The 24,770-nt window shown below is 40.9% G+C and overlaps 1 protein-coding gene across 2 annotated transcripts in view; it reads left to right on the top strand.

Annotated features, from left to right (window-relative positions):
* EFHB (EF-hand domain family, member B) overlaps positions 1 to 17,642 on the top strand; it is a 42,730-nt gene extending 25,088 nt beyond the window's left edge. Inside the window, exons 9-13 of one of the 2 annotated variants that reach the window (XM_014537576.1) lie at positions 1,106 to 1,260; positions 9,373 to 9,580; positions 13,340 to 13,546; positions 14,934 to 15,115; positions 17,424 to 17,642. In XM_014537576.1, the coding sequence (XP_014393062.1) occupies positions 1,106 to 1,260; positions 9,373 to 9,580; positions 13,340 to 13,546; positions 14,934 to 15,115; positions 17,424 to 17,597 (926 nt within the window). In that variant the 3' untranslated portion in view covers positions 17,598 to 17,642. The remainder of the gene's footprint in view (positions 1 to 1,105; positions 1,261 to 9,372; positions 9,581 to 13,339; positions 13,547 to 14,933; positions 15,116 to 17,423) is intronic. The other variant, XM_014537577.1, reaches the window with a different exon arrangement.
* The last annotated feature ends 7,128 nt before the right edge of the window (positions 17,643 to 24,770 follow it).

Raw genomic sequence — 24,770 nt, 5'->3', positions numbered from 1 at the left:
CCGCCCCCCTCCCCCACACACACAATGTTATGCAGTTAAGTTCACCAGCTCCTCTCAAAGCTTCTAATTTTAGAGACTTAAAATATCATATGAATATTAATAAGAAAAGTTTGTAACACAAGAAAGAAAAAAAGTTGTTTGTGTCATGTTTGAAATAGGCACAAATTAAAGCCGTTGTAACTAATATCTTCAGTCAATTAGGGCTCACAATTTTATTTAGAAAATAAATATGGCCTGTATTAAACAAGCCAAAGTGAAGTGAGGCAGCCTTTTACTGAATCAAATGTTGTATTGGCCCTTGCTACTCTTAGTTAATGAAACTGTGGATGGGGTAGGGGTGTTGGTAGTGGTATAGGGAGAAGCAGGACTGGGAAATGGGAACTTGATCTGCAGACTGAAGGTGGACTAGAAACCCATATTAGGGGGGAGTAGGGAATTTGAATCCAGTTTTTAAAAAGAAAATGTTTTTATTGATTACAGAGAGAGGAAGGGAGAGGGAGAGAGAGAGAGAAACATCAATGATGAGAGAATTATCGATCAGCTCCCTCCTGCACGCCCCCTACTGGGGATCAAGCCCAAAACCCCGGCATGTGCCCTGACCGGTAATTGAACTGTGACCTCCCGGTTCATGGGTTGATGCTCAACCACTGAGCCACGCCGGCCAGGCTTGAGAACAGTTTTTACAGGGGCTCCCAGAGATTCAGCCATCTCTGAGGCATATAGAGTGGCCCCCACTTGAAATCAGCCCCAGCTTTTCAGTCCTCAGCATTGTAGCTGAATATCTGCTAAGAGGAAGTCAGGCCTCCACTGTCATAGGAAATGACTTGACAGCTGAGCAGGGCTAATGATGCCCCCACAAAATTTATTTCTTCAAATTTTTTTTTTCATTGAACAGAGAAGTCACATAAAACAGAAATATTAGTTTTTGTCCATTACTTCATGTACTTTTTTATACACAAGATTTTGTCATGCTGGATCATAGTGTTGGAGTTAGGTAGATTTTTCATTCATAGAAGTTGTTTGATCACTCTCTTTCTTTAGCATGAGAATACTATTGACAAACTTTATATTCAGATAAAAAGACTTTTCTCCCCCTCCTCAATAGGCTCTGATGATCTCATCTATAATAGACTCCCGAGTGAATATCTTCGAGGCAAGGATAGGGAGCGAGCCATGGTTGCAGCAGTTCGTCATCACTTGAAGAACGTTAACTGCGAAAGGTTTGACTCTTTGCTGACAGCCTTCAGGCACTATGACAAGGCCAGTAGCAGAGCAGAGTTTTTTAGTTTGTGCATAGGCTTCCAGATCCCTGCAGATGGGTGCAGACCAGGGGCCAGGGAACTATGGCCTGCGGGTCAAATCCAGTCCACCTCCTGTTTTAGTAAATAGGCTTCCATGCCCATGTGTTTTGAGTATTGTCTGTGGCTGCTTTTGCACTACAAATGCACAGTAGTGCATCAGAGACTGCATGGCCTACAAAAAATACAATATATACTTTTTGGTCCTTGACAGAAAAAAATGTTCTGACCTTTGCAGTGGTTGTCAAAGTGTGGTTCTTTACCACCATTGCTATCACTTGGGAATGTGTTTAAAATGCACATTGCAACACCCATCCCAGACCTACTGAATTAGGAACTCAGGGGTGGGGCCTAGCAACGGTGCTTTAACAAGCCCTTCAAGTGATTCTGATGCACATTCACGTTTGAGAGCCATTGATGTAGATTATTTAACTAGAGTGTGCTGGGAGCAATGGGAGGGAAGCACCGTGGAACCCTGGGGAAGACTCCTGAGGTAGAGACAATCTACATCTAAATCTGAATATGTACACACAGTACTGTCAGTCTAGGTCAGTGGTTCTCAACCTTGGCTGCACACTAGAATCACCTGGGAATCTTTTTAAAATCCTGATTTCATAGGCCCAGAAATCAGGATTTTAAAAAGATTCCCAGGTGATTCTAATGTGCAGCCAAGGTTGAGAACCACTGGTCTAGGTCCATGTCACACTTAGAATGTCTCTCCCCTGGGGGAGCAGGGTGTGGTTTCAGTTTTGAGATGGCAAGACCATTCAATTTTCAAGTTACTCTAAATATTATCCTTTGATAAAGTAGATCAATCTAGAGCTGTGGGATTACCTGACATCATTATAGGTCATCAGAGGATTGCTTTACCAAGCTGCTTGCCTTTAGGTTATACTAAGGAACACTATTATATAAACTGCTTATGAGGCCATGGCACATTTTTGTTATTATGTCCACGAGACTATTTATTTTTGTCATGTGCACTCTCTTTATAAGGAAACCCTGTCTTTCCACAGGTAATAACTGTGCTTCATCTAAGTATTTGGTTTGTCTTTACCTTATGAACAACACGAATTTTGCATTAATTGTCCAGACCTTTTTGACTAGGCCACCAGGAAGCTCAGAGCCAATTCAATGAAACTCATCTAGTTTGTGAATATGATCTTATAGCATACATGTTGTATGATCTTTTTATTCAAGTTTCATCTTAATTTTTTCCATCCTTATATTCTCTTTGCTTTGATTTCCTCACTTTTATTTTGGTTCTGTTTTTATTTTGTACTTATTTTTATTAATTGTATTTATTTTTCTAGGCAGTCTAGCAACCATTTTAGAATGATTCTAATATAAACAAATAAAAGTTTATAAATAAGTCTGTGATAATGTGATGTATCATCTTGATATGAGAAGAAAAAAGAACAGAATAATTTTAGTTTCTCTCAAAAGGAAAAATATAATATTCCTATTTCTCTTCCTCTGTTGAGTATAGTTTTGAGAAAGTTACACTTCATAATTTTTTATCTTAAAAGAATCTTAATCACTCATAGGCTAATTAATTTTAAGTCCATTCATTTTATTTGTTTTTAGATTAGGGCCTGTGTTGTCCTAATGCATAAAAAGTGGGTTAATATTCTCATTTAGGTGTGTACTAATTATGTAGGGACACACACCAACCAGTCATCAATTACACTTCTCACGTAGTTGTGTTTAAAGAAAAGAGAAGTATTCAACGGTTTCTCTGGTTTTTCAGTAGAGACCAATTGCTATTTACAGGTAATTTAAAAATGATTCTTCAGAATTAAAATATGTAAGCTAAAATAAATACATTTTAAGCTTAACTCAAATCCAAGTTATTTTACAAAGATGGTATCCAGGGAAATTTATGTAGCAGTGAAATGAATAAGAAAACCTACCCATACGTAGTGCTCTGCTTTTAAAAACTTCTTCATTTTAAATGTAATTATAGGCAAGACGATCATCTTAATAGATGTTGATTATCTTAGTGAACCACCAGGCATATTCCTTATGATACAATTAAATTAAGCAGAGAGGAAATTACTGAGAATTATTTAATGCTGATATACCTTTTAAATAGTAAATTTTTAATATGTGTAATGTAGTGCTCAGTGTCCTTGAGGAGCTTTTTTTCTGAGAGAGTAATAAGATGTGGGTCTTCCTACTACAGCTGTAGGATAATTTTTGATTATTTGAATTTTCTATCGTTGAACGCCCATTTTTTAAATTAATTAATTAATTAATTAATTAATTATAGTGTTGGTTTTTTTTTCTGTTAATCCTCACCAAGGACATTTTTCCATTGAATTTTTTTAAGAGAGTGGAAGGGGAAGAGATAGAGAGGGGGAAACATCGATGTGAGAGAGACACATTGATTGGTTGCCTCCTCCTCCCCTCCCCACAACTGGGCTGGGGATGGAGCCTGCAACCCCAGTACATGCCCTTGACTGGAATCAAACCCATGATCCTTCAGTCTGTGGGCCGATTCTCTATCCATTGAGCCAAATTGGCTAGGGCTTGAATGCCCATTTTTAATTTAATGCCAAAACAAAACTAACAAGATATTCTTCCCTAAATGAATCTTCTTGGCTTAGAGGCTTAATTCTGTTATTTATTGAGCACACAATACATCAAACATTATTCTGGATAATGTGTAGACTTTCCATTTAGGGAACTTAAAATCTAGAGGGTGGAAAATGCATCATGTCCAAGAACGGTCACAACAGAGTCCCACATTTTCAAAATTAGGCCAATATAATTCTCACTCCTTTTATTCTAATTATTATCCAGGAAGTAGCTGAGATGGGATGGATTCCTTTTTGGGGGAAGCTGCATTCAGAGACAAACTGCTTTACTGTAAGATGTATGAGCAGGAGCTGATAGGGAAGGTAGTCTATTTTTGAGGCTATTCCAGAGCTCAGATGGCTGTGGATGGTTGAGAGCAGGAATGGTTCATTGAATACCTTGCTGACCAGCTGATTGTTGAGTTGCTTTTGGGCTGTAAGGCACAGCACTGTCAGACTGAAAATGGTCCAGAAAGCAAAACACATGACTCAGATAAATTTCATGGGCCATTCTGTTGCAACGGGAGCTGGTTGATTAGGCATAGCCGTTCCATAACTTGAAAATGTGTCAACAGTGGTGAGGCACCATTCATAACTCTGAGAGGGGACGAAGGTCAGCCTGCCAGGAGCATGGAGTAATGTCTTGTGTGCAATGTGTGTCCCCCGCATCATGAGACTGATGGGTCAGCTTGTGGCAGGAGTCACAGTTTGTCACAGGGTGGTAGCCTCTGCATCAGAAACATAGAGTGCTGTACTTTGTGCCTTGTCTGTTGTGGTGGGTGTGTTGCCATGTCTGGTGCAACGATGGGTCTGGACAGCCATGGTGGCAATCTGAATGGATCAGGCTCAATCAGAAGCTTGATTCCAGTTATTCTCATTAGAGACGGGACCCTTATCATGGTCATCTATATGAATTACCCAGAGGGCTCATTCAGTAGCCATGATCCATTTCTATAGTTTTCAGACTCAAAAAGAAGTGTCTTTAATCTTCCAGTCTATAGCTTTCCAAATGGCAAACCAAGCAGGCAGGCCATTGGCAACAATCCAAGAGTCAGTAAAACTATAGCAGCTTCGTCAAGGGGAGGATTGGCCAGAGCCATAAGAATGGCCTTGATTTCTGTTCACTGGGTAGAGTGACTATATGTCTATTTTCAGTCCTTTGGAGCTGTCATTGAGGTTCAAAGCCACAGCAGCCCAGTGAAGACCACTGGCTTTCAGGTTAGTGAATGAGGCCCAGGCACATGGGGAGCCTCTGTGAACTGAATGGTCCTGTTGAGCCAGTGGCTTTTGCTTCAGGTAGCAAAGATGCATCAAGTTTTCCCCCTAAGGATTGCTGCCCTTTTCATGTAAAACTGAGATGTAACTGGGGTCAAGCCGGCTGCCTTCTTGAATATACCATTACCATGTCACAAATGAGGCTTGTTAAGTCCTTTCTATCTTGTTAATCATTGAGTCCAAGTTGGCTCACTTCAAAATGCTTATCGGTCTGGAAAGTTACAAGGCCTCCGTGGGTCAAGTGTTTAGTTTCAACAAGAGCTCAGGAACTGGCTATTAGCTGCTTTTCAAAAGCTGTCTGCCTGGTTAGGGGGGCAACAAGTCTGAAATCTCAAGGGGCGCCTCCAAGTGGAGGTTGCCTCTCTTTTTCCAGAGGCTCTAAGTGACAAACTCATTAGTCATGGAGACTTGTAGCTCAAAGGGGCCATTAGGGTTGTGGGGCCCCAAAGGTGTTAGCAGTTCTCTACATGTGGCTCTTCTTGATCATGAGTGCCTCTGGGTCTTAAGAACATTCCCAGTACAGGCACGTAAAGTATCAATATCAAGCCACAGAAATACGCTATTGCTAGCTTTCCCTCTCCACATCAAACAAACTCTGCCCAGGCCCTCTAGCTGCATCCAGATGGCTCCTCCCCCACAGACTGAGTAGGATGATGACTTTGGCACCTGTATTCAAAGAAGCCACAAAAGTTGGAGTCTCCGCCCCCCTGAAGTTCCACAGCGTACTCAGACAGCTGCATGTGGCCTTTGATCCCCGTGCGGACAGGGAGACCTTAGCCCCACGTCTAGTCATCTTTCTTCTTAGAACTGCTGAGGTTGGGGTCTGGGGACCGAGAGATTAAGGGCGTGGAGGGAGAGAGGGTGTCTGCACCAGGGAGTAAGAAACATATACTTGCAGTTTTGAGTGGTGTAGTGGTGGCGGGCAGCCCAAAGAAACACACCACCAACGTTGTCAGGCCACACAGATGAAAAAAACCACCAATGTTTTCAGTCCACACAAAGCCCTATACTGGGCAGCAAAGTTGTCATTATTGACACCATCTATTTCCGTTTTGAAGATACTCTTGATTCAACAGCCACAGCCCACGTTGCTTTTGAGCCAGGGCTGTGGGGTTTGTTTTTTTGGTTGACTTGGGTTTGTAGCAGAAGATTTCATAAAGGAGTCTACTTTAATCCAGGGCATTTGTAGCTCCCTTGTCAAGATAATATGTTTCAATAGAAACACACACACACACACACACACACACACAAAATGGTATGTTTTAAATTCTCCTTCTGTTTCAACATAAGGGTTAGGGACATTTTCCAGGCCTATGGATGTGAAGACAGGAATTTATCTAGAACTGTAGGGTCAGTGTCTTGGTCTCCAGGGATCACCTTCATCATTGTAAATCTAATCCTGGACATAAGAGCTGAATACTAGTCAATGAGTCAGTTATGGTTTCCCTTGTCTGTCTCAGAGAAATCTCTCTCTTTTGTGGGTGTGTGTTTATATTTCCTCCTTTCTTTTCTTCTCCTTGTCCTTCTCTCCCTCCTCCTCCTCTTGCTCCTCCTCCTGCTCCTCCTCCTCCTCCTCTTCCTCCTCCTCCTTCTCTTCCTCCTCCTCCGCCTCCTCTTTCTTTTATCTCAGAGAAATCTCTCTGAGAGGGCCAAAGCTCCCTTATAGCAGCCAGGACCCAGGGGGAACATACTCAGATCTTTTACTGTCATCTTTTTTTTATTTTTTATTAAATCTTTGTTCAGATTAGATTCATTATAATCACCAGTTCATTCTGTACATCAGATTATTTATTCACTTGGTTCTTAGATTCACTTGTTGATAGATGCATGTTTGTTGTTCACAATTTGTATCTTTACCTTTTTCTTCTTCCTCTTCTTAAAGGATACCTTTCAGCATTTCGTATAATACTGGTTTAGTGGTGATGAACTCCTTTAGCTTTTCCTTATCTGTGAAGCTCTTTATCTGACCTTCAATTCTGAATGATAGCTTTGCTGGATAAAGTATTCTTGGTTGTAGGTTCTTGGTATTCAGCACTTTGAATATTTCTTGCCATTCCCTTCTGGCCTGCAAAGTTTCTGTTGAGAAATCAGCTGACAGTCGTATGGGTATTCCCTTGTAGGTAATTGAGTCTCTTTCTCTTGCTGCTTTTAAGATTCTCTCTTTGTCTTTTGCTCTTGGCATTTTAATTATGATGTGTCTTGGTGTGGTCCTCTTTGGATTCCTTTTGTTTGGGGTTCTCTGCGCTTCTTGGACCTGTAAGTCCATTTCTTTCACCAGGTGGGGGAAGTTTTCTGCCATTATTTCTTCAAATAGGTTTTCAATATCTTGCTGTCTCTCATCTTCTGGCACCCCTATTATTCTGATGTTGGTACGCTTGAAGCTGTCCCAGAGGCTCCTTACACTATCTTCGTATTTTCGGATTCTTTTTTCATTTTGCTTTTCCGGTTGGGTGTTTTTTGCTTCTTCGCATTTCAAATCTTTGGCTTGATTCTTGCGCTCCTCTGGTCTGCTATTGGGTGTAATATTCTTTATTTCAGAGCGTGTATGCTTAATTTCTAGTTTCTTTATCATAGCATCGAGGGTCTCATTAGTTTTCGTGAAGCTCTCCAAAAGTTTATTGCAAGCCCTCAAAATTGCGTTTTTTAGCTCTATATCCTCCATTTCTGTCATGTTTTTTTGTCTCCGCATTTTTTATGCTTTCTTGGTGCACCCCCTAGTGGTCTTTGTGCGCAGTCTTGTTCTAGTTGAGCCTTGATTGTTGTAGTTAATACTAGAGGGATTTGACCACCAGGCCGACTGGCTGTGTGAATCAGCTGTGTCTGCCGCGGAAAACTTCTGTCCTCTGGGGAGGTGCTAATCTAGCCTTTGCCTGAGGCGATCTGGCAAATGGCTCTGCGCAGGGCTTGGGCGGGGCGGGATCAACAGGGCAGGGCGGGCGGAGGGAGCCGTTATGGTGCCCTCAGTCCTGTTCCCAGAGGCTCTGCTTCTCAGAACCCCCGGAACCGCTGCAAACCTCGGAGGGAAAGCTGCCTTCCAACTGATGCCAGACACTCCCGCTTCTCCCGTTTGGGTCCGAGTCCCCAGCGATTCGCCCGTATCTGGAGCTCAGAGTCTGAGACTCCCCCCTGACCGAAAACGACAACCGCGCTCTCAGCCACCAGCCCGCTTTGCGCGCGCACCTCCGCACCTGAGTTTTTTCCACACTGCGCCTCCTCTGAGCCTCGGTGTGCTGTTGTCTTTCCTTCTAGTTGAAGAGTCTCTCCTCAGCCAGCCTTCCTGTGGTTCTGGGTGATGTCCGTTCCGTCTTTTAGTTGTATTTTTGAAGTGGTTGTTTGCGGCAGCAGTCTCCGGTGTTTACCTATGCCGCCATCTTGCTCGGAATCATTACTGTCATCTTTGAATGGATTCAAGGTTGGCTTAAGAGACTTTAGGAGGGGCTGAGGAGGAAGACATCCCAACTCTTGTCATTCTTCCTTAACAAGCATTATGGGCTCTGCCCCCACACCTCCCGAGTGAATCAGCCAGTTTCTGCCCAGGGTCGTCATATATTTCCCTCCTGTAACACTCAGTATAGGTGCTCCTGTATTGAACTGTTCTCTGAAAGGGTGTGCAGACTTCCCCTCCCACCAGACCAGGATGAATTGTAGTGCTAATTATCACAACGAGGGCTCACCACCAAATTGGTAGCAGGCCCCTCTTGCCCATAGGAGTGTTAACAACAAGCAGGCAACTAACTGTCTTAGAATCCACCTCCCTGTACTTGGCTGGCAGCTGCTTCCCCAATTCTTTCTCATTACCAGGTCGTGAAGTGGAGGATCACTCACTGCCCAGTTGGGACACCAGAACACTTTGAAAGCAAGGAACCTTGTAGAGAGCTGTCACAGCATGCTTCAGATGAAATGTCAGGCATGAGTCATGGTCACATCTTCTGAGTGTAAACAGCATGATTTAAATGAAAAAAATTATTAAATAGCATTAACAAAGATTCTGAGCCACACCTTGCTCTAACCAGGGTTGAAATTACTGTGCACATAGCAGGTTGGCACCACGAAGATCAATCTTGCTTAATGTTGGACTCCTCTTATGTGACAAATAAGACATATTCATTGAATTGATGTGGTAGAACTCTTTCTTTTTTCTTAAACAAAATAATAGGTGTTGCATATCCTACTTTTGAAGGCAACGCTCACTGCACCTTTTTTTGCTTTATGTCTAACAGAAGGGAGATGGGGTGATAGATAAAGATGAGCTCCTGGAAGCTTGTGAGCAGGCCAACTTGCACTTGGATGAGAAGCTCCTGGACCAGCTATTTGACTACTGTGATGTGGATAATGATGGGCTGATAAACTACCTGGAATTTGCAAATTATCTTAACTGGAAAGATAAAATGCCTCTGAAAGAGTATGAAGAGAGGGTTGTCATTAAAGGTAATTTTTGAAGCTTTGCCAAACTCTTAAATGGACTTTTATATTTTCATTTTTCTAGGAGCTCATCTCAACTTTAATATTATGTATTTAAAAATATGCACATATATACATATTTATTTGCTTGTTTATGCATAGACTATCCATAGAAGGGTAGGAAAGAATTTGATAACATTTGCTATTTCCAGGGAGGGGGAACTGGGTAGCTGAGGGATAGGATAGCAGTGAGACTCAGCTTTTAATCTTATGTTTTTGTATCTTTTGAATTTTATTAGTCATTTAAGATAAAAAAAATTAAAAGCAAAAGAATTTATTCAGAAGCCCAAAACATGATATACAGTTCCTCAGAAAGCTGTTCACAAATCATTTTTATAGAGTAACTAGAGGCCCAGTGCATGAAATTTGTGCACGGGTAGGGTCCCGAGTGGCTGCCGGCTGCCAGTTGGGGCCTCCCTTCCCCCAGCTGCTGCCTTCCTGTGGTTGGCTGGCTGGCCCCACCCCTTGGTCGAACTCCCTGTCAAGGGGACAATTTGCATATCAGGCTTTTATGATATAGGATTAGCTCTCCTCCCCCAGGGAAAATGAATAGTAAAGTAGAATTTGACAAAGGAAAATTTAACCGGTTAGTTTTCATAAACAGTAACAACAAAAAATAAAACCATAATCTTCACTTTCATGCAAATATTTTCATGCTTACATATTATATACCTGCATCACTAATTACATATAGATATACATATATACATATTTGTATGTGTGTATGCATATATTTAAATATAGCTAAAATCACAGCAAATGTACCATTTTTATTTTATTATTTTTTAAAATTTAACTTTCAAATTACTGTGGAATGAAGAGATACTTTTATGGTTTCTGTAAACTTCATTTTCAGTTCCTTCATGCTGTTGTATTATGAATTACTAAACCATTTCCTTACTCTAAAATTTTGGTTGTTTCCAGACAGTTTTAAAGTAATGTGGGTAACACTATAACGATTATCTCTCAAAAAGCTTTCTGTTTCTAATTATATCTCATTTCTTATGAATGCTATTATTACCCCAGAAGTAACTCTCTTTACGTATTTTCGTTTCACTTTTCTAAATGATTTTACCAATTTGCAACTTTACCAGCCAACGCTGTGAGACAATTTTACTCCAACTGTGTTACCACTGAGTGTTATTTCAAACATTCTTGTAATTTAGTTGGTATAATAATGATGCATCATTTGCTTTAATTTTCAAATCTTGATTATTAGAGAAAGATAACTATTTTAAATGGTTGTTTACATTTTTATTTTCTCTCTTCTAAAAAGTGAAGATACTTCTGCTTCTATTTTTTTGTTAATCCTCACCTGAGGATATTTTTGCATTAATTTTTAGGGCAGCGGTTCTCAACCTGTGGGTCGCGACCCCTTTGGCGGTGGAACGACCCTTTCACAGGGGTCGCCTAAGACCATCCTGCATATCAGATATTTACATTATGATTCATAACAGTAGCAACATTACAGTTATGAAGTAGCAACGAAAATAATTTTATGGTTGGGTCACAACATGAGGAACTATTTAAAGGGCCAGAAGGTTGAGAACCACTGTTTTAGAGAGTGGAAGGGAGGGAGAGAGGAGGAGAGACAGAGAGAGAGATATACATTGATTGGTTGCCTCCTGTATGTACCCTGACTGGGTCCAGGGATCGGGCCTGCAACCGAGGTACATGCCCTTGACCAAAATCGAACCCCCGACCCTTCAGTCCAAGAGCCAACTCTAACCACTGAACAAACCAGCTAAGGCCTATTGCTTTTATTTTTATTCCTTGGTCATGCCTTTCTGCAAGACCAAAACCAAATTTTGGGCTGTACTGATGACATGAGCCCTTACCAGTTTCTGGGATGGCCTTTCTAGTCTACCCACCAGGGAAGCAGGCACATCTTCCCTACCTAATGAAGCTCTCAGAAGTATGAGCATTGTCTTCAAAAGTAGGGTATGCAACACCTATTATTTCGTTGAAGAAAAAAGAAAGAGTTCTACCACATCAATTCAATGAATTTGTCTTATTTGTCACATAAGAGGAGTCAAATTGTTCTTCTTGGCACAACTCATGAGTTGGGGGTGGGGGTGGGGGGAAGCAGAAGCCTATTTTCAAACCAGACAGTTTTCATGTCAGGATTTGGGGCCTGACTTTGTCAGCCATTTTCTATGGAATTCTTTAGATTTTTATCTTTTAAGATAGTGTCCAATGGGTCAGAAAGGGCTCAGAAATTGTCTAATATCAAATCTACCCTACTGTTGACTTCTGCAGGAAAGGTGGTGGTGATGGGGTAAGTACTTTAAGATAGTGGCCTTCAAACAGTTTTCTGAGGAATAGGTTTTCACACTTTGAACAAATTTCTGCTTTTTTGTGTGTTTGGGGAGGAGTGGGGGGCTGGGGAGGGGTTTAGAGGATCTGCAATGGGCCTGAATGCTTTCATGGCAACAACTGGCAGGTGCTAAATGGGGGGTGCAGACTTTACAGAGACATGTATTTTCTGGTTCGCCACTGTTCCCACCCCGCTCTCATGCTGGGGCACCATTTGCCTTTGCAAACCTGGCTTGAGCTTTTTCAGAACTAAGAGTTCTTGTAGAGTGAAAGGCCACAGCGCCCTCTAGTGCGAGTGTCAGTTACCAGCTCTGTTGGAAAGAATGTCAGGAATGTACTCCTAAATTTCAGAATTGACTCAGCAAAGCAAATCTGCAAAATAGGTCAGAATCTTATAATTTCAGTTCTACCTCAGGGTTTTCTTTTATACACGGATTTGAAGGGAGTTATTTATATACTACTAATCAGCTCCTGAGCTCACAGTGAGTTATAATTTCTCCAAATGTTTCAATACACAGGCCTTCCCTTCCATGATCAGGTATGTATGGAATTTACAACTCTAAATGTGTCTTTTTTTAAAAACAATTGATTTCAGAAAGGAAGGGAGAGGGAGAGAAAGATAGAAACATCAACGATGACAGAGAATCATCGATTGGCTGCCTCCTGTGTGCCCCCCAACTGGGGAGCAAGCCCGCAACCCTGGCATGTGCCCTTGACCGGAATCGAACCTGGGACCCTTCAGTCCAAAGGCCAATGTTTTATTCATTGAGCCAAACCGGCCAGGGCTCTAAGTGTGTCTTTTGCTAGGAACAACTGTGGTAATCCTGTAGTTCAAGTTAAATATGAAAGCAAGCTCTAATTTTTAAAGAGAAGAAATAAAAATAATAGGTTCTATGTTTTTTTATTCTTTCATACTTAAGAGCTTTATTCTAGAGCAGTGGTTCTCAACCTTCCTAATGCCGCGACCCTTTAATACAGTTCCTTATGTTGTGGTGACCCCCAATTTCATTGTTACAAATTGAACATAATTAAAGCATAGTGATTAATCACAAAAACAATATGTAATTATATATGTGTTTTCCGATGGTCTTAGGCGACCCCTGTGAAAGGGCCGTGCGACCCCCATAGGGTCGTGACCCACAGGTTGAGAACCACTGTTCTAGAGTCAAGGGAGTGGAATGGTGAAAAGAAACATTAGACCAGGTTTCCGTTTCCTGGGATATGACTTTGGCCTGAACTTGCTCTTCCACAGTGGGGTGCTGGTATCTGGGGAGGGTTTACACCAGCCCGGTCTCAGTTTTCCACCAGCAAGAAGAAACTAAATGGGAAAAATGCTTTTGTTGTGGAGTTGTAAGAACAAAGTAGTAACTTCTTCCTGTACATTTCCCCCCTTTCCCTCTTTGCTTATAGGTAAAAAACCAGATTGTGCAAACCCTGCTGAGGCTAATACTGAAGAATCAGAACCAACCCTCCTGATACAGCCTGAAGACATTGTCTTAAATGAGAACTCAGAAAAGAATCTCCGGACACTTCTGAGGCCAAGGGATAAGGTTTCCAGTCACTATAAGACCACTTCTTCTGATATCAATGCGGTTGTAGGAGCTGTCCCTACCATGTGTGAGTATGTCAAGGCGTTTGTTGAGATCTAAAATGATCAGCAAACATGGAAGTGATGTGTTCTTCATCTGCCCTTGCATCATCCCCAGCCTTGATTTCCATGAGGCTGTAAGTTTCTCAAAGCCTAGGATCTTTTGTTTCATTCTATATCCAAGCACCCAGGGGGTCTTGGTAAGTTTAGGCTGATCTATTGTTAGTGGTGATCCAAGTAAAAGGATTCTCTCGATGTTAATGAAATTGAAACCGTCACAGATCAGAAGACTGAATGGTACACAGTGTAGTAATCAGATGTCACCGAGCTTTAGGAGATTTGTAAACCACGTGACTCTTAGCTACACACAGGTTTGCCTTCAACTATTTGAAGAGCTCTTACAAAAGGTTTCTCACTATCTTCATTTTCCATCTATAAGTTTGCTAGTCCTGCCATAACAAGGACCACTGACTGGGTGTCTTAAACAACATAAATTTACCATCTCACAGTTCTGGAGGTTGGAAGTCTGAGTTCACGGTGTTGGCAGGGGTGGTTCCTTCTGAGAGCTCTGAGGAAGAATCTGTTCCAGGCCTCTCCCCCAGCTTTGGGTGGCTTGTTGGCAATCTCTGGCGCTAGTTGGTTTCTGCTGCATCACCCCGATCTCGGCCGTCACCTTCCCATGGCATTCTCCTGTGCGAGTTGCCAAATGTCCCCTTTTCTCTAAGGACCCCAGTCACAATAGATTAGGAGCATACTCCAGTACAATCTCATCTTAACTTAATTAATTATATCTACAATGACCCTATTTCCAAATAAGGCCGCATTCTAAGTACTAGGGGCTAGAACTTTAACATATAAATCTGAGGAAGATACAGTTTAACCCATAACACCCTATATCTCCATATAGTATATGATGTTTATTGGCTATATAGAAAGACTAATTTATGTTGATCAAGATTACTTCAGGATAGTAAGGACATGATTAATGATATACATGTTTTTTTTTGTAACTGAATTTTATAGACTTGCTATACATTCTGATATAATGAGGTCTTGCTACTCTTCAGAATAGTGCTGTCTAATAGAAATATAACTGGAGTCATATGTACTTATAAATTTTTTATAGCAACATTAAGAAAACAAGTAATATTAATTTTAATAGTATACATGTATATAAATGTATATAATATTTCTAAAATATTATCATTTCAACAAGTAATCAATATAAAGTGATTAAATATCTCACATTTTTGGTACAAGATCTTTGATATTCAGTGTGTATTTTATACTTCTACCACATCTCAAATCAGACTAGCCACATTTCAAGTGCTCAAAATAGCCACATGTGGCTGGTGGCTAGTGTATTACGCAGCTCCGTTTCAAAATATGTGTTTTCTTCCCTCAATGATGTCCTAGGTTATCCCATCTATGGTGTTCCAACCATTCGATCTGATATCCCTGCCCCCCGAATTCGCCGCATCAGTGATAGAACGGATTATGGTGAAGAGGGAAATGCCTATTCATTGCTATATCCTTCCATCTTTAGCCAGAAAGGAGTGTTTGAAAGAGACTTCTTCCAAACCAGATCCAAAAAAGAGGTACAGCTTACTAGTTCAAAAGGGTGGAAAGAAATGTCAACTTTACATAAATACACCAACATAGGAATGTGTATTTAACAACAACTACTTAATATCAGACTTTATACAACCTGACCTTATATAATAGTCATCAGAACTCATTAGGATCCCCAAATAAAGGGTCCTTGAAGGTAATGTTCAATTTGGTTGTGACATTTTGGTACGATTCTTGAAGCAGAATTTACTCTATGATAGTAAGCATTACTTTCACATCGTATATTCACTACGACCTACTATAAAAGAAAAATGTTTTCTAGAACATTTCACAGCATTCTTAGTTGAAAAAAAGCCAAAGGGTCAATCTCTCCCTTGTGTAAGTTCTTGGGTCTCCAGAACCAAATAGTAGGCATGTGAAGGCCACTCTGCCACCCTCCTAGGTACTGCTGTTGTGTCAAATTATCTGCAATAGCACTGATTTAAAGTACTCTGTCCTGTACTGTGTGTCAGCTCATGTATCTTGTGTGTGTGTGTGTGTGTGTGTGTGTGTGTGTGTGTGTGTTTCCTCTCTCTCAGAAAACATGGTCCTCGTTTCCCAGGTGATTTTCTTCTTGGATGGGTTATAAAGCAGGAGCAGCCAGGTAGCCTCGGGCTTCAGAGGACCAAGGATTAATAGCAGGGCTTGGTCCTACCAGCTTGGTTAGAGCCGTACCTGTGAACTAGTGAGTAACTGCTTCCTCAGGTCCTGCATATCTGGAGGCATAAGTGATAGAATAGACAGACGATACCTTCTGGGACTTCACATGAAGGGTTGGTGGCTTGAGCACTCACTGAATACTAAATACCAGATTCATCGCAACCATTCATTCTGCTGAGGTGGGGGAGACAGGAAGGGAGAAGCTCAGAGGACCATGCCTGCTGGCTGGTTCCAAAGCAGGAGGCCAGGATCCTCCTCAGTGAGTTAGAGAAGAGACATTCCTGGTCTGTGTTTTCACTTCCTTCAGTCACTCCAAAGGCCTGTGAAATAGAACGTCAGGGTTCCGCAACCTCCCCCCTTAGCCCCCCCCCCCCCAAAAAAGCTCACAAAAATCTCCTGCTTGTTTTATGTAGCCTAAAATTCTTTTAACCAGGAAGTCATTCTTTATCTCACAATACTAGATAAAAAGTAAGAACCAAAGGCCTGGTTGGGGTTAACTTGGGACTAGATGTGGGTTTCTGTAAAAGTATTCTATTGATTGATCAGTACACCATGATGGGATGCTGAACGAGGGAGAATGCCTCCGGAGGACTGGCAAAGGGGCCGGAGAGGAGATCTGAGATGCCCACGGCATGAGTCACTCTGCAGGGACATTCTTTACTTGCCACTGGGTGCGGAAGAACAGCAGCTGTGCTTTGGGACCTTAAGGTGTTTTTGCTGTATGGCTGCAGCTGCCCACAGAGCTGTGGTTCTGAGTTTCAAGTGTATTTGATTATACTGTTAATTTCCCACAAGGGCACATCATTTCCAGGGGATCTTTTAATTCTTGTTCAGATTCTGTTTAATAGATGTATTCTGCAGCTATTCTGTTTCTTTGGCTTTCCTATTCCCTGTCTAACCTTTCTTTCATTTCCCTCTTTGCTTTTTTTTTTTTTTTCCTGTATGCTTTAGAGTAAATGTTTTTTCCCCCTCAAGTCTTTTATTACCTCTCCTCATTCTAACATTTCTTTTCACTACCAGTTCTTATCTTTCCTTTCTTATACTTTCTCTGGGACATGAACAGCATATTTTTCTTCTCCCTTCATCTCTTTTAATAATTACCACTTCAGAGAGATGATTAATAAGCAAAGTGTGCTTATTATATGTAACTAGAGGCCCGGTGCATGGATTTGTGCATGTGGGGGGGTCCCTCAGCCTGGCCTGTGCCCTCTCACAATCCGGGACCCCTCATCCCGGTCCCTGCTGCGCCTGCTGCCGCTGCTTGGTAGCACTGCCACGGAGGTGGGAGAGGCTCATGCCAACGCAGCTGCGCTCGCCAGCCATGAGCCTGGCATCTGGCGCCCATTGGTCAGCTAAGTGGCGCTCCTGCTGTGGGAGCGCACTGACCACCAGGGACAGCTCCTGCATTGAGTGTCTGCCCCCTGGTGGTCAGTGTGCGTCATAGCGACCGGTTGAGCGGTCGTTCAGTCACTTAGACTTTTATATATATAGATACACACACACACACACACTCACAAATTACCCCCTATCACCACATTTTTTTGGATAACTATTCATAGTCTTATATGCTACAAACATATTATAAAAATACAAATTTATATAAATCTTGGCTTGACTTGTAATGTTTTCTTCTAGATTGCAGAGATATTATGTAAGATTGGTGTCAAGCTTTCTGATGAAGAATTTGAAAATGTATGGAATCTTGCATCAAAAAAACATCACAGAGGAGAAGTCTGTATTGAGACCATTAGAAATGTTCTAGATGAGCTACGACATGCAGAACGGGTTAAGTGTAAAACAACCATGTGATATTTTGGGAGTTCATTCATTTAAATAAAGGAATTGTTAAATCTATGTTCAGTATGTTCTGGTTTTAGCTATTATATGATAATTCAGTAATCACTGTGTTAGGACTCATATGCCTGTATGCATTGCTAATAAATTAGATTTTGGATTTAAAAATTTATTGTTTTTATAAAGTACCAAAGAACTTGACAAGCAAGAGCTTGGAAAGTCACCAAAGGTGTAGTTCAGAATATTAGAAGTTTGTAATGTTTAGTATGCCTAAGAAGTCTATTTTTTTTAGTTGGTTGTCTGAAATTCAAACTCTGGTTTGTGATGTCAGGTTCACAAAATGTTGCCTTCCAGATTTTGTTAATCTTCTCTTTAGGTGTCTTTTTTTTTAATTTTTAAAAACTTTTTATTGATTTCAGAGAAGGGGAAGGGAGAGAGAGAGTGAAATATCAATAACGAGAATCATTGATTGTCTACCTCCTGCACGCCCCCTACTGGGGATATTGCCCACAACCCATGTGCCCCTGACCGGAATCGATCTCAGGACTCTTCAGTTTGCAGGCCGAAGCTCTATCCACTGAGCCAGGCTGGCTAGGGCCAGCTCTGTTTTCTTTAACTCCATCCGTCCATCTATTCATCCATCCATCTACCCACCACCTACCCACCAATCCACACATGCATACTTTACTTGTAAACACTCTGCTGTGTATTTTCTGTAAACAAGGATATTCTGTTACCAACCATAGTGCAGTTTTCAAAATCAGAAAATTACTATTGCTAAGGCATTATTATTCAATCTACAGACATTTTTTAAAATTTCTCCAATAATCCTCTATCATACTAATGTCCTTTATAGCAAACACATCCATGAATCCATCCATCCATCCATCCATCCATCCATCCATCCATCCATCCATCCATCCATCTATCCATTCATCCATCCTTGTGACTAACCATTGCTTACCTGAACTTTGCTTAAGTGAGTGACATTTGGGGAAGAATCCTGTTTTCTGAGTGGAACAGCCAAGAGAAGTGCCTCCTAATTTACAACGGTAGGGGGCACCCCAGCATTTCCAAACCTAGCAATGAGGCTTAGCTCACAATGCAGAATAGCTGCAGCCTGCTCAAGTTAAGTTACTGGGAGGAGACAATTTATCACTGCACTTTCTGAAATCCAGGGTGATCCATGCAGTATTTCTTTTATTATTTAGTGGCACTAAGTAGGCTGGAAAGGAACACTTTAAGTAGTAACCTAGAGGGGAGTTTTGCTTGGATTACAAAGTATCATCTCCATGGAACAAGAAAAGCAAATATGAAATATTCAGGTGAGATATAAATATCCCAATACGTCACCATGCTCTCACATAAATCATGTTTCTATAATGTTCAGGACAGTCTTATTAATAGTGAAATATATTAATCACATAAAAACTTTAAAAAGCCACTATTTCCTAACCCAAGCTAATAAATTTCATACATTTTCTTCACAGTATAGCTAACAAACCGAGAAACTTATTGGAAATTTGTAGTCCAATAAAAGTTAATTTTATTTTATGGAAAAATCACTTATGAAAACTCACCGAGGCTTGGTGTGAAGAGCTGGGCTAGTTCGAGGTTAGCACCCCAATTATAAACCAACAATGAGGATAGACATGAAAGGGCATTTCTTCTATTATGAAACATTTATAATAATAACCTTGTAAAAAAATAATGGGACCTATTTAAAGCTCATTTATTTCCCATCCAAGTGGCAATTTCTCATCACTCAAAATGTTAATACTTCCTCCTGAAACCCTAGGGATAAGCCAATTCATATGTGTTCATTTTTTTTTTAAATCTGGTTAAAACAAGCAGGTGATTCTATTTTAATAATATCTGTCCTGCCAGCAATAAGACAGTCTCAGGTGCAAATAAATGTATCAACAAACAGATTATCTTTAGAGCACATGGAGTCTCATATCATTTCCAAATTAGCCAATTAGCATGATGCTATTGGAAAAGCTAATTAAAAAGTGCATTTAGACTCAGAAATGTTTCCTGAGAGGAATCTGGAGCTTATAGTCCTTATTCCACCTGTAATTACTCTGCCCGATTTTCCTCTGTAGATAGAGGTGAACACACCCTTACCTGGGCAGAGGAAGAGCCTTTTTCTCTCTCTGTTGGAGTGAACTCATTTATATCAGTACCTTGAACTGATACACACATGTGTTTTTAAAAGGCACTCCCCAGCCTGGCTGGCATGGTTGAGTGTTGACCTGTGAACCCCGAGGTCACAGTTTGATTCCCAGTCAGGGCACATGCCTAGGTTGCCGGCTCGAATCAATGATTCTCTCTCATCATTGGTGTTTCTATCTCTCCCTCTCCTTTCCTCTCTGAAATCAATAAAACTATATTTAAAAAAAATAAAAAGGCACTCCCCATCCCAACTTTCTAAGCTTTTAGAGGGGTGGTTAACTAGCACAGAATTTAGATTAAAAACTAAGAATATCTTTGGGCAGGGCTCCAGCCTGTACTTTGTCCTGTTAGAGATATTTCCACAATTAAAATCCTTGGTAAGTTCATCAACTTTTGTAATAAATATATCTATTAGAAAAGTTGAATTCTTGAGATTTATAGGTAGAAGAATTCTGCTGTGGGGTGCTTTGGGGAGACAGGATGACTAAGCAATTTATATTTGATAGCCATTAAGCTAGTGCCTTTTAAATTTTAATGTGCATATCAAGCACCAGTACCTCTTGTTAAAATGCAGATTTGTATTCAGCAAGTCAGGGTGGGGCCCGGAATTCTGCATTTTTAAAGCTTCAAGAGGATGCTGCTGATTGTGGTTCACACTTGGAGCAACAAAGTTTTAAGGTTTCTGGCAATTGTGCAACTATACTTTCCGCAGATCTCCATCCTCCTGGTGCCTATAGGACTTTTAAAAAAAAAGAAATTTACAGTTGATGTTGAAGACCAACTCTAATTCTTCTCTTTTTCTTTTAATATATCTTTATTGATTTCAGAGAGGAAGGGAGAAGGAGAGGAAGATAGAAACATCAATGATGAAAGAGAATCATTGAATCATTGATTGGCTGCCTCCTACATGCCCCCTACTGAGGATCGAGCCCGCAACCAGGGCATGTGCTCTCAAGTGGAATTGAGCCCAGGACCCTTCAGTCCGCAGGCCCACGCTCTATCCACTGAGCAAAACCAGCCAGGGCTTTTACTATTTGTACTCCTGCTCACTGCACATGTTCTCTTTTGGTAACATTCACTTTATTTATAAAAGTAAACTTTTTGGAATAGTTTTAGGTTTACAGAAAAATTAGGAGCATAGTCCCCACACACCCTGTCTCCTCTGTTACTACCTTCTTACATTAGTAAGGTGCATTGGTTACAATTAATGAACCAATACACATACACTATTATGAACTGAAGTCCATACTTTATTAGAATTTCCTTAGTTTTAACCGAATATCCGTTTTCTGTCCCAGGAGCCTATCCAAGATATCACATTCCATTTAATTGTCATGTTTCCTCAGGCTACTCTTGGCTGCTACCGCTTCTCAGACTTGACTCGACTCTGATGATTTTGACAGTTTCGAGGAGTGCTGGTCAGGTCTTTGGTAGAATGTCCATCAATTGAGATTTGTCAGTTAAAATTTTATTTTTTAATTACAATTGACATTCAATATTATATTAGTTTCATATGTACAGCACAATGGTTAGTGTGCTAGTTGCTACTGGGATGTCTTTGCTTCTCTGCCCTCTCAGCTGATGGAGCAAGCAAATATACTCTACACATATTTACAAATATTTCCATGTGTAAGCATCTGTACCTACATTAAACTAAACATGAGTTTATATTGATGACTTTCCTCCCTCCCTCCCTCTCTCTCCCTCCTTCCCTTTTCTTCCTGGGATTCATATTATGCATGTTTGGCTGTTTTGTTTTTTTCTTTTTAAATTGATTTCAGAGAGGAAGGGAGAGGGAGAGAGGGATAGAAACATCAATGATGAGAGAGAACCATTGATCAGCTGCCTCCTGTACACCCCACCCTGGGGATTGAGCCCACAACCTGGGAATGTGCCCTGACCAGGAATAAAACAGTGATCTCCTGGTTCATAGGTCTATGCTCAACCTCTGAGCCATGCCAGCTGGGTGCATGTTTGGCTTTTTGAGGTGGAAATTGCCCCTCAGCTCTTGGGTGTTTTGTCCTTTTCCTTTTCCTTTTAGTTTGGGAAGTTTCTGTTGGCCTATCTTGAAGCGCACTGATGTTTTCCCCTCTGCCATGTCAAGTCTATTGATGAGCCTATCAAAGGCGGGCCTCATCTTTGTTACGGTGCTTTTTACGGTGCTTTGGATTTCTCTCATTTCCTTTTATTTGTTGCTGTTGAGTTTTCATCTCTCTGCATATATTACCTGTTCTTGCATGTTGTCTACTTTTCCCTTTAGTGTCTCTAACATATCAATCATAGATATTTTAAATTACCTGTCTGATTTCCCAACAGTTATGTCATATCTGAATCTAGTTCTAATGCTTCCTTTGCGCTTTTGGAGTGTGTTTTCTCCTACCTTGGCACGCACTGCAAGTTTTTGTTGAAAGCTGGTCATGTTGTGCTGCATAATAGAGGAAATGAAGTAAATGGGCTTTTGTGAAGATTTCTGTGAATACTAGTGACCCGGTGCATGGATTTGTGCACATTGAAAGGAAATTAATTAGAAGAAAGATTCCTGTGGTAATTATGTTACTGCAAAAAATTACATGTCAAAATAGTATATATGATATATTATAAAATTAAAACACACGTGCGATTGGTGCCAGCGAGAGCTTTATCGTGCATGTAGGAGTCAACGTTTATTTTTAAATTCCCAGTGTGTGTCATATGTACCAGTTGGTTGGTCGGATGGTCGGACGTATGTATGGCCAGTCACCTAGCCTTTTCTATATATAGATGGCTAGGTGTTCCTTCTCGTTTATAATGCCAGCAGCTTCTGCTCCAGGGAAGCAGATCTTGTCTATGACTTGCTAGCTTTGCCTGCCTCTCCAGGTTTTGGAACAGCAGTTTTCCCTGCAACCACAGTTCTCTGATGGGCCCAGGAAAAGCAGCTGCTTTTCAGATTGCTCAGCTTTTTTGTGTCGTAAAGATGGGTGGCTTCACTTCCAAGCTCTCTACATGTTGGAGAGAAACCAAAAGTGTTGTAGTCACTATTTGCTTATACCACTCCATCTTGGTGGAGAGAAAGACAGGGGAAACCAAAAGCAATATATTTTATAATTTAGGAATTGTAGTAAACAAGGATGAAGCTAATGACTAACATGAGTTTGAGAGTTTAGTCTGTATGTTAACTCTTTTTAAAAACATATTTTTTTTATTGATTTCAGAGAGGAAGGGAGAAGGAGAGAGAGAGACATCAATGATGAGAGAGAATCACGGATCGGCTGCCTCCTGCATGCCTCCTACTAGGGATCGAGCCCGAAACCTGGGCATGTGCCCTTGACCGGAATCGAACCCAGGAGCCTTCAGTCCCCAGGTTGACGCTCTATCCAGTGAGCCAAACCGACCAGGGCTGTATGTGAACGCTTTGTATGTCTTTATTTCATAATTAATAGAGATGGCTAATGGTGCAGTTACAGGATCTTGTGGTCACTTCTGCAAGTGTCAGTCAGCACTTACATGAACCATCACCTAATAGATCAGATACAATTTCAAGAGGTATAGCTCAGGGGTGTGTTTGGTCAACAGACCTGAGGCTTTGTTCCTAAGATTATTTGAGGTGGGCCAGAACCTCATTGTCCTCAGGGCTTGATGCTTAAGGGAGTGTTGTGCAAGGGCTTGCACGACAGAACATTTTCTAGCATATAAGTGGAGCTAGGAGCTATGTTTTAAGGCTATATCTTCCCAAGATGTATCACAATCATTTGTATTTATGGATAGATGAATTATTTCAAGGTTTAAAGGAAATGCATTTTCATTGCAGCAAGAAACCAGTCATTATTTTCTGCTTAGAAGTCTATTTCTTCTTTGGCAGCATCTGACTACCTGGATTTAAATTTTACATCCATCACTTTGTAGATTTATGACCTTGGGAGCAAACATTAACTATTGCAAGCTCTGATTTCCTCACTCATTAAAAAACATAATAATAGCATATACCTTATGTAGTAAGTCCTAAACAAGTAATTATTATTATCCTAGATGATTTCTGAGTCACCAACTCTGTCTTAAGAAATCCATTTACTTTTCTTTATTTGACATAAAATAGTGGTCATCTTGATCCCAAGAGGCAAAAACCAGTGAATAAATCCTTCTTAGTATTAACTAACTTCATCCTTTCCATTCTATGCTTTGGGAAATTAAAATTTAAGTAAAATGTTAACCTTGAGAAAATGTGTTAATGTATTAAAATGATTTTATACCCACAGGCATTGCCTTTTTATATGGCATCTGAAGGAGTCCGTAAAATATCTGAATACGCTTAGTTTTATAATGGAAGGGGGAAGCTGGGAGAAAGAACTGGGCGCTTCCTTTCCTTTTTGGAAGAATGTGCGAAGTGTGGTGTTTGACCAAGGAGAGGGCTCTGCTCTCAAGGGACTCAGGTTTGAGGGAAGCTCTGGGAGGTTCTATTCTGCAGAAAATAGAAAGGCTTCAAGTACCAAGAACATGGACATCATGGCCCCAGTTTGGATTTTGATTTCCCCACAGCTCCCTTCTGCTTTCACCTCCTGATCTGCTCAGTTCATATCCTCATGTTTGAGCACCTGAGGAGGACTTGGCAGGTATTGTTCAGAAAACTGTGATACTTTGTGCACTTGAATTATACTCTTGCGCTTGAAATGACAATGATAATTCTAATCACAGAACTGCATAAAGTGGTATGAGCTGGAAAAATATTTAGGAAACTCTTTAAGACCATTCTTCCTCATTTGCTGGAATATTGAAAACTCGGCACAGGTCAGATATCTGTGGGAGACTTGGGAGCTTTGAACTTGGACCTCATACTGGGTTCTCTGAAGGGTCTCTCTACTTTAAGCTGTAGATAATTGGTGAAGACAGACAGACACACACACACACACATTGTGGCGCTGGTGACTTAATTTCCTCCTTACCACTCCTGGAGCAGTGCACTTAATGGAGACTGGAACCCAGGCTATGTTGGTACTCTGCCTCCACCTTCTTTTCCTCCTATCTCCTCACTACAGCTCA

The sequence above is a fragment of the Myotis brandtii genome, unplaced genomic scaffold (genome assembly GCF_000412655.1).
Source record: "Myotis brandtii unplaced genomic scaffold, ASM41265v1 scaffold18, whole genome shotgun sequence".
Lineage (NCBI taxonomy): Eukaryota > Metazoa > Chordata > Mammalia > Chiroptera > Vespertilionidae > Myotis > Myotis brandtii.
Note: the sequence above shows the minus strand (reverse complement) of the source record. Positions and strands in the feature narration are given on the sequence as shown.